This window comes from Microtus ochrogaster, chromosome 15, assembly GCF_000317375.1.
Source record: "Microtus ochrogaster isolate Prairie Vole_2 chromosome 15, MicOch1.0, whole genome shotgun sequence".
Classification (NCBI taxonomy): domain Eukaryota; kingdom Metazoa; phylum Chordata; class Mammalia; order Rodentia; family Cricetidae; genus Microtus; species Microtus ochrogaster.
In genome coordinates this window covers 25,733,585-25,743,839 of record NC_022017.1, presented here as the reverse complement: position 1 = coordinate 25,743,839, position 10,255 = coordinate 25,733,585, and the positions used below count along the sequence as shown (strand labels likewise).

At 41.8% G+C, this 10,255-nt stretch overlaps 1 protein-coding gene across 1 annotated transcript in view; it reads left to right on the top strand.

Moving 5' to 3' along the window:
* The window catches only part of Atxn10 (ataxin 10), a 150,403-nt gene that overhangs the window by 110,280 nt on the left and 29,868 nt on the right, over positions 1–10,255 (top strand). Inside the window, exon 10 of the mRNA XM_005354399.2 lies at positions 3,470–3,533. Within this exon, the coding sequence (XP_005354456.1) occupies positions 3,470–3,533 (64 nt within the window). The remainder of the gene's footprint in view (positions 1–3,469; positions 3,534–10,255) is intronic.

The window sequence follows — 10,255 nt, the reverse complement described above, 5'->3', positions numbered from 1 at the left end:
TATCTATCTATCTATCTATCTATCTATCTATCTATCTATCTATCTATCTATCTATCTATCTATCTATCTATAGTGCTGGGGATAGAACCATGGGCCTAAAGTTTCTTAGGCAAGTGCTGTGCTACTGAGTTACACACACACACACCCTCCAGCCATGGTTCATTCTTTTTGGCATGAGATTGTGATCTGTGAGTCTACCTGAAGATCTATGTTATGAATGCATTTTTTACTAAACATTGAGGCCTGACTGGAAAAGATTCTGCCACACCTTAGTATTGTGTATGTTTTTGAGTTTTTCCAGGATTTTGCATTCCCCATTCAGTGTCGAAGCAATCAGGATTATTAAGGCAGTTTCTTGGCCAGCCCAATACATGTTCCCAAAGGAGCTTGCTCCCCTGTAGGACCTATATGCTTTCATTGTTTCTCCAGCATCACTTGCTCCTGTGGGACAGAAAGGAACTAGATAATCAGTTACTGTCCTCTGTCTACACTGTTTCCAGGGCCTAGATGTTTGTTTAAGCTAGGCTTACTGTCTTGTAGGGCAACATTACCGTGTAAAAAGAAAGTGTTGACTGAGCTTGGCTCCTCCAGAGAACTACAACCTGTGACTCATTTATTATGGGTTTGCAATCAGTTCCTAACATGTTAGGTAAAGAAACAAACAACTTCCTTATTTTATGGAGTGCTAACAGAAGAAAACTCATTAATTTCCTAATTGTTCTCTTACCCCAGATAGTCGCTCTACTGGTGTAGCCACAGCAATAAACCTGAGTTCTGCAATAACAAATTCTGTTGTCAGGCCCCCTTGGGAAGGTATTGCATTGATGTCTGCTGTTCCCAGTGACCTTACCCTGTGTTCATTCTTAAGTCTATAATTATGTATTTGTCATCTGGGTCTAGAATAGTCCTTGTACGTTGAAAACAGTCAATGGGTTTCTATAAAAAGTTTCCTGTAGCCTTTTGTAATGCAGTCCTGTGAGTGAGGTGTTTACCTAGGAGCCCAAAGTTTCAGTGGAGCCATGATGTTTAATATAGCTTTAATTTACCTATATAGTTGCTTAGATTTCAGTATGTGTGATTTCACTTCTATCAAACTCCTACCAACTTGATAGACCTTAGAATTTTATTTTTCTTTATTTTTCTTGCACTGAATAAATACTGAATCATTTTTTTCTTCTTTCACTTATGAGAAGTTGTAGTAATAGGAGCGGCGGGCTGCGTCCCGGCACCCGGCCGGTTCTGGTGGCGCAGGCCGGTAGGATTTGCTGAAGGAGGCAGAGGCAGGTGGATCTGGAGTTCGAGGACAGCCTGAATGGCTGGTGACCTTTTTCCATAATACCTCATCATATCCTTCCCAGATTTATGAGTTCCTGGAACTACAGGAATGTTAATCTGGGTATTCCATTGCTGTAGCAGGTCACGGCCCCATAAATTTATGGCAACATTAGCTATATATGGCCTTAGTCTTCCTATTTGTCCTTCGGGCCCTATGCATTCAACCCATCTTGTGCTTTGTTTTACACGAGATAGGGTTCCAATTCCCAGGAACTGAACATCTACCTCTTGAAGAGGCCAATTTGGATGCCAAGATTCTGGGGTAATGATACTTACATCCGCACCTGTGTCTAATAAGCCTTCAATAAAAGTGCCATTTATACAGACTCTTAGCTTTGGTCTTTTATCGTTAATAGAAGTCTGCCAAAATATACGTTTACTCTGTCCTACTGGGTTTTTTGACTCATCCTCCACACGTAATTCATCATTTAGACCAGTATTACTTTTTTCAGCAGAAATTGGAGCTTTTAATTTTCTTGGTGAGGCACGTTCTCCACTGTGACTGGGAATGACTGGGCCACTGTTGGCTTGGGGGCCTGCGAGAGGCCCCTCAAGGAGTTTCCCGACTGTATCGGGTTGCCTTGTTTGTCTGTTGTTGACCTGCATTCGTTGGACCAATGTCTGCCTTTACCGCATCTCCTACATATACCTGAAGGCCTAGGTCTCCTATTTTTGTCATTCCCAAGCTTTCTCAGGCTTTCAGTGGATTCAGTTGCCCCACGTTGGGCGCCATCTGTAGTAATAGGAGCGGCGGGCTGCGTCCCGGCACCCGGCCGCCCACATGGCTAGCTCTACCCGAAATAATTACACGGACACTGTGTTCATTTAATCACCGCTTGGCCCTTTAGCTCTAGCCCTTACTGGCTAATTCTGATATCCCGATCAACCCATCTCTAATAATCTGTGAGCACCGGTCTTAGTGAGCACCGGTCTTACCGGGAGTGTATCTTCCCAGGAGCGGGGAGCATGGCGTCTCTCTGAGGCATCTGCTCCCGAGAGCAGAGCTGTGGAGTCTGACCTCACTTCCTCTTCCTCCCAGCATTCTGCTCTGTTTACTCCTCCCTCCTGTTTTAACCTATCAGGGCAAGCAGCTTCTTTATTTAATTAACCAATGACCTTCCTCCATCAAGAAGTTGGCAGTTTAGCACCATGCAGAATGAAAGTATGTATTTGGCCCTGTTGAAAATATACTTGCTTCCTTGCTACAGTCAGCTAACATCATAATCCGTAGATTTTTACATCCCATTTTGTAGATGGGAAAACTGAGTCTCCAGGGTTGGGATCCTGGCCAACCTCAGCTCCCAGCCTTGTCACACCTGTCTCTTGATTCCTAGATTGCTGCTCAGGCTCCTTATATAAATGCTAATTCTTTGCAAGTATATTACAAATCTGTACTATCCTACAAATATTTTTCTCTATTTTCATTTGTCTTTTTTGCTTAATGGCAAATGTTAATTAAAGCTTTCATTTCTGGACGTGAGACCTAGTTGGAAAACATTTTCCTGTTTTCTTCGTAGAAAAGGATTCTGATCTCTATTTTGGTAGCATTTCTTTGTTTTTAAATTAAAGCTCAGATAGGGAGTTTATCCTTAAAAGGTAGCATTAGAGTATAATCTACTTCTCTTCTTTTTTAAATGACTGCCCAAATGCCCTGTGTTAAGGAAGAGTGAAAAGAATGAAGTCCTCTCTGTGCTCATATGTCTGCTTTTCTCTTTGTGTGTGTTGTGTGCACACGTGTGCATCTGCATATCGAGACCAGAGGGCAGCTTCAGTGCTCTTCCTTGACACCACCCACTTTGTTTTGCGACAGGGTTTTATTGATGTGTTAGGCCAGACTACTGACTGTCCACCCTTGTGCAAATGTGCACCACCACTGTTCTGGTTTTTGGTGGAGTGGGGGATTGGGTATTTTTGTTGTTATTGTTGTTTAAAAAATGCATGGATTCTAGGGATCAAACTCAGGTCTTTATGGTTGTAAAACATGCACTTCACTGACTGAGCCATCTATCTAAACCCTATATATCTGATTTTATTTATTATAGGTGAAGCAATATTTTAATCAGGAAATTAGAGAGGTAAAACGAGTCATCTATTCTGTAGTCCTGACCTGGTTGTCCATTTTCTTTCCCTTTAGGTGAATGAGCTGGATGGCATTCCTCTGATCCTGGACAGCAGCAACATCGATGACAACAACCCCTGTATCCTTGACTGTGACCCACAACCAGGTGCTGTAGCCTGGCTTGTTCCTGTCTTGGTGTTTGTTCAATATTTAAGATGGCTAGCTCATAGAATAATGAGTTAATTTTCAAGGTAACCAGGACATCTGAAAACAGCGTATGGCTAAAATGTGTGGCAGAGACAGCTCATTCCACTGTATATCGTCTTCCAAAGTTATGTGTGTGGTCTTGGAATAAGCATACAACACTAGGCTTGTGTTCACTGTAGAGATCTTAGACTCCTGTTAGTTAGCACTCTTTAACAAAGGCTTGACAGCACAGAAGCAGGAGGAGCATTCTGCACCCTAGCAATAAGAAACGTTTCTGTGCCCATCAGTTTTCCTTGCTCAGAACCCTGTCCTGCAACCCCCTGCTGCTGAGGTGGGATTCTGCCCCTACTTGGGTTGTTGTCCATCCTCCCTGGCTAGTGTTCTGCATGACATTTTAATTATTTCTTCAGTGAACCAAGTCATGATGCCAAATAAAACTAATTTAGTATTGTGATTGGTCAGGGACTTGGTGCAGCCTCTTCAGGCTTGAAATGAGACCTATTTGGTTATCAGAACTTACCTGATGAGCCAGATTCTATCCTGCCCTTTGCTCTGGGCCCTGCGTGGCCTGTGCTTTTTTTTGCATTGTAAGAGGAGTCCTTATGAAGCTGAAAGTTGAGAGAGTAAGGCTTGGTTGGATAGTGAGGAGCCCATCCTAGCATAATTAGGGGTCTTTTACCCAGGAGAACCTTCTCTTAGGGACTCCTGCTAAGAAGATAATCACATTTCAGAGTAAAGTAAACAGAAAAATGCTTAGTGTTTTTGTTAAAAATACTGCCATTTGCCCAATTTACAATATAAAATCTGATTTTGAAGAGCACAGCAGCACATGAGATCAGGAAAAGCCAAATCAAGAGCCTCAGAAGACTCTCCTTTTTTTTTTTTTTTTTAATTTTTGCAGGACTCTTAGCGGCTCAAAAGCATTGACGGCACTGTGTGCGCTGTCAGCAGTCACTGCATAGTACTCAGAGTAGAGTCTGGATGGCTTTTTAGCTCCAAGGAAAAGGAAAGACAAAAGAAGAGTGTTTCTGTTGGGGTGGGCAGTAGAAATTGCAGATGTCTTTTCAGGCAGAAAGCCAGTTGTCTTGATCAGGACTACCCCCAGTTTGTCTTCACACTCCCTAACCTGAGAGTGAGGACGGGTTTTTAGCATTGGTACTTATCTTTACCAAAGTCCAAAGGGGAATGCTCCGGTGTGCTACGGGGAATAGTGTTCACAGCACTTTTGTCCTTGTTTAGTCTTTATTGTATGTTTTCATGTGTTGTGGCCTTACTTAATTCTGACAACACATGAAGCAGATGCTTATATGATCATACCCCATCTTGTAGATGAGGAAATAAACCAAAAGTCCCAATCGTTTGTCCTAAACGTCAGTCAGAACTTATGCTTGTGAGTAGTTGGTTCTCCTGTCTTGCTTCCTTAGGAGTTGCTGAGATGAGGTGAGCATATGCAGCCAAATCCTGTGAACATGCCCATGCAGTAGAAAATGACTTTAAAGCATACATGTCATGGATGTCCATGTAGACAACTGGCTTTTGTGGTGATAATTCAGTTCGTCTCTAAATCATTAAGAAAAGAGAATATTATAAGTAGTTTTAATGTGTTTGATATTTCTTTGCAGTTTCATTTATTAGTCCCACCATATTTTAAAGTCATATAAAGTATGTTTACAATAAGATGAGCTATTGTAATATCCTGAAATAACCAAGCAAAAGGCAAATAATATTGAATTGTCAGAAATGAGAAGACATTACACCCCAGTGATTCATTTTTCAGTTACAGCTGTAAATTAAAATCTGGTTACCAGAGCAAATAGAGAACCAGTGTGTCACGTTGCCCACCTTACCCGTGTGTGCAGCTGCACTGCTCCTTTGCTTCTGTTTCTCTTCTTTTGCTCACAGCAAGTTTCCTGAGAATTATCTCCTTACCTTGACGTTACTCTTCACCTCCCAGTTGTTATTCTTTCTCGGTGCTTTTATTTCTTAAATGTTTTGTTGAAAATAATATACTTATGCTAGGTGTGTTGGCACATGCCTTTAATCCCAACACTAACTAGGGAGGTAGAGCCTGGTAGATCTTCGTGAGTTCAGGGACAGCCTGGTCTGCATAGTGAGTTCCAGAACAGCCACAGCCAGAACAACATAGTAAGATCCTGTCTCAAACAACAACGAGAGAGAGGGGGGAGGGGAGAGAGGAAAAGAAAGGGGGGGAGGAGAGAGAGAGAGAGAGAGAGAGAGAATATGAATATAATGATTTCTTTTGGGAGTGGGGTGTTTGAGACAAGGTTTCTCTGTGAAACAAGTCCTGGCTATCCTTGAGCTCACTCTGTAGACCAGGCTGGCCTTAAACTCACAGAGACCACCTGTCTCTGCCTCCCAAGTACTGGGATTAAAGGCGTGTACCACCAGAGCCTGGCAAATAATGCATTTTTAATGGCTCTCTTTTTTCAAAGTACTAGAAGGCGTTTAATGGGAGAGCTGTAGCTCTGGCACTCTCTACACTTTGGATTTTTATTTAAATTTTGAGAAAAAGGTCTTGCTGTATTGCCTAGTCTGGTCTCAAATTTTCAGTGGTCCTCCAGACCCAAGGAGTATGCCACTATGCCCAAATCTCCATTCTTTTTATTCCACCCTTGGAACTGTTTTTCCTTGTATTTGCCTTTGTCTATGGAAATGTTATACTGTGTTTTTCCCCCCAAGATTTATTTATTTTTATTTTGTGGTTATAAGGGTTTGCCTGTAGGTAAATAAGCACATCATGTGTATGCAGTACCCTCAGAGGCCAGAAGGTGTCACTGGATCCCCTGAGTTACAGTTACAGAGCTGGGATTACAGACATTTGTGATCTGCTGTGTAGGTGCTAGGAACTGAACATGGGTCCCTTGCAAGAGCAGCTAGCTCTCTTAACTGTTGAGCCATCTCTCTAGTCCAGCCCATAAACTGTAATAGGTAACTTTAGTACTGCCTGTTTACTTCATGGTTGGAACATTTAGCTCTTGTATACACCATATCATTTTCCTCAGAGATTCAGCACTGCAATTAAGACTGCAGACCTCACTCCCCATTGTACATTTGTAAAGGGTCTGAGCATCTCCTAAAATGTTTATTTGTTCAGGAAGTGATAGGGCACATTTGTAACCCAGTACTCAGAAAACAGAGAGGTAGCTAGCTACCTAGCAAGATTCTGCTTCATGAAACAAGCAAAAAACTAAACCTTTATAAAACACGTTCACTTGCCATATGAATTGTGTTTGTTATATTTGCTCTTATATATAAAACATCATGTTCTTGATGAAGCCATTTATATATTCTTACACTGGGCTGTCTCATTTTTATTATTTGTGTGTATGTCATGTATATGTTCATGTGGGGAGTGCATGTGTAAGTATGTATATATAGTGAGTACATATTTGTGTACAAGCACGTGGAGTCTAGAGCTTTTACTTTGCATTTTTTTCTCAGTTACCTTCCACCTTATTTTTTGAGAAAGGGTCTGTCACTGAACCTGGAATGCCTAGATTTGGCTAGGCTTCCTGACCACTGAGCACTGCTGCCCCATTCCTCAGCACTGAGGTTACAGGTGATTTTGTATTGAACTACACTTGTCACCATCACTGGACACATAGGGTATGAACAACAGGTCGCAGGTGTCTGTAGACACTTTCACTTCTACTATCACATGATATATACATGCATGATTTTGTATGTTTCTGTAAACTTCAGGATCCACAAATGAGAGAAAACATGTCATACTTGTCTTTCTGAAACTGATGTGATTTGCTTAATATGACCGTCTCCATTACACTCATTTTCTTAACAGCAAACCTGATTTTCTGTCTATACATACACTGCAACTTATTTATCCATCCTGTCTGCTGGTGGACTTGTAGGCCGGTCCCATAGTTTAGCTATGATGAGCAGTGCTGCAGTAAGCATTGATGTGCAAGTGTCTCTGACGTATTGACTTAGAGTCCTTTGGATAATCATTCAGGAATGTCTTGGCTGGGTCGGCTCTTTCCTTTGCTTTTAGTTTTTTGAGAAACCTCCATTCTAATTTTCATAGTTGGGTGGACTGAGTAAATCCCCACCACATTTAAGAAGGGTTTTTTGCTCACATCCTTGCCAGTGACTCTAGTTCTCTGAGTGCTGTTCTCACTGGGGTGAGGAGGAATCTCAGTATTGTATGTTTGGTTGTTTTTTGCAGTTCTCTGATGGGTACAAGTGTTAAACATTTTTTTCATATATTTATTGGCCATTCATACTTATCTTTGAGGGTTGTCTGCTCACTTCATTAATTCATGTAACTGGGTTGTTTGGTATTTACTTTTCAGAGTTCTTTGTATATGCTAGATACTAATCCTCTGTCAGATATATACCCAGTAAAGACTCCTCTCAGATTTTGTAGGCCATTTCTGCACTTGATGAATTATTTCCTTAGCTAGTCATAAGCTTTTACTTTCGTGAACTATTGTTTGTTAACTGTTGGCATTATTTCCTGAGCAAATGGAGTATGCGATGGAATCTTCCGATCTTAGACCCCTAACTTCTCTTCTTAGGTAGTCCAGCCAGGACTGCTAAAACCCCTCCCATGCTCTAACTATGCTGTGTTTAGTTCTGTATTTGGAACCTCATAAAATAGGTTTCTTGGGCCGAGTGGTGGTGGCACACACCTTTAATCTCAGGAGGCAGAGACAGGTGGATCTCTGTGAGTTTTAGGCCAGCCTGGTCTATAGAGTGAGTTCCAGGACAGGCTCCAAAGCTACAGAAAAACCCTGTATCAAAAAAAAAAAAAAAAAAACCAAACCAATAGATATAGGGATAGAAATACACACACACTTATATTCATGTATATGTTTCTTGGGCCAGCAAAATGAGTCAGCAGGTAAGGGTGCTTGCTGCCAATCTTGACCACCTGATTTTGATTCCTGGAATTCACTTTGTGTGAGAGTACCAACACCCACAACTTGTCTGACCTCCACATATGCTATAGCACATATGTGAACACACACCATAATTAATGAAAATAAGTATTGTATGTGTTAGTATTTGTTTAGCTCAGTGTATACATTTATCACCTTCCCTCTCCTTAGTTACTTACTTCTCCACCATCTGCCTAGACTCATTCCTCTCCTTTTAATGGGGCTTCATTGTTGGAGGACAGTCTGAGTTTATTTGAAAATGTTTCTCTTGGGCTGGTGGTTCATGGGGTGAAGGCACTTGCCATGCAAGACTAGCAACCTGGGTTTGATCCCAAAACCCATATCAAGTAGAAGGAGAGAACTGACCCTACAGAGTTGTCCTCTGACCTCCACATGTACATCCTCATACATATGCACTCACACATGATTTTTAAAGTGTATTTTTTTAACAGAAAATCTCTTGGGCCTCCAGTTTTTCATTGTTCTGCTAAAATGTGAGTGATTGTCTGTATTTTGTCAGATTAGCTGCAGGGACTTGACTTCATCATATTTATGCTTATATTTATTCCCCTCCTTTCCCAGAAGGTTATTTCCATTCTTAGTTGTTTCTGATGTGTGCTCCATGTTCTTTACCCTGCTACTTAACCTAATGGGTATTCTGGTCTTCTATTGAGATGAAGGAGGGTCACTGGAGTCCACCTATTCCCCTGGCGTGTGTGTGTGTGCGTGTGTAAGTCAACCTCAGGTGTCATTCCTTCTCTAGTGCTATCTGCTTTGTTTTTTGAGTCAGAGTCTCACTGGAACCTGGAACTTGACACAATTATCCTATCTCCAGCTCCCCTGTGCTAGGATTACAAGCGTGTGCTACTCACCTGGCATTTTATGTGGATGTGAGGATGTAACCTGGGTTCTCATGCTTGAATGCCAAGCACTTCATAGACTGAACAATCTTTCTAGACCTCAGGCCCACCTACTTCTTAAATTTGCAAGCAATATTTTTAGGGGTGTGTGTGTGTGTGTGTGTGTGTGTGTGTGTGTGTGTGTGTGTGTGTGTGTGTGTGGTGGTTTGAAAAATGGCTCCCATAAATCCATAGGGAGTGGCACTAATAGGAGGTGTGGCCTAGTTGGAGTAGGTGTTGCTTTGTTGGAGGAAGTGTATCACTGGGGGTGGGCTTTAAGTCTCAGATTCTCAAGCCAGGCCTAAATCCCTTCTTCTTTTCCTGCTGCCTACCAATCTAGATGTAGAACTCTCAGCTCCTTTTCTAGCACCATGTCTGTCTGTGTGCTGCTATGCTTCCCAACATGACAATAATGAACTAAACCTCTGAAACTGTAAGCCAGTCCCGATTAAATGTTTTCCTTTATAAGATTTGCCATGGTCATGACTAGTGGGGTGGCTCAGAGGTTAAGAACACTGACTGTTCTTCCAGAGGTCTTGAGTTCAATTCTCAGCAACCACATGATTGCTCATACCCCCAGAACACTGTATGCGTAATAAATAAATAAATCTTTTTTTTACAAAAAGAATTGTTATGGTCATGGTGTCTCATCAGAGCAGTAGAAACCCTAAGACTATTATTTTTTTAAATTTATATATTTATTAAGGATTTCTGCCTCCTCCCCACCACCGCCTCCCATTTCCCTCCCCCGATCAAGTCCCCCTCCCTCATCAGCTTGAAGAGCAGTCAGGGTTCCCTGACCTGTGGGAAGTCCAAGGACCGCCCACCTCCATCCA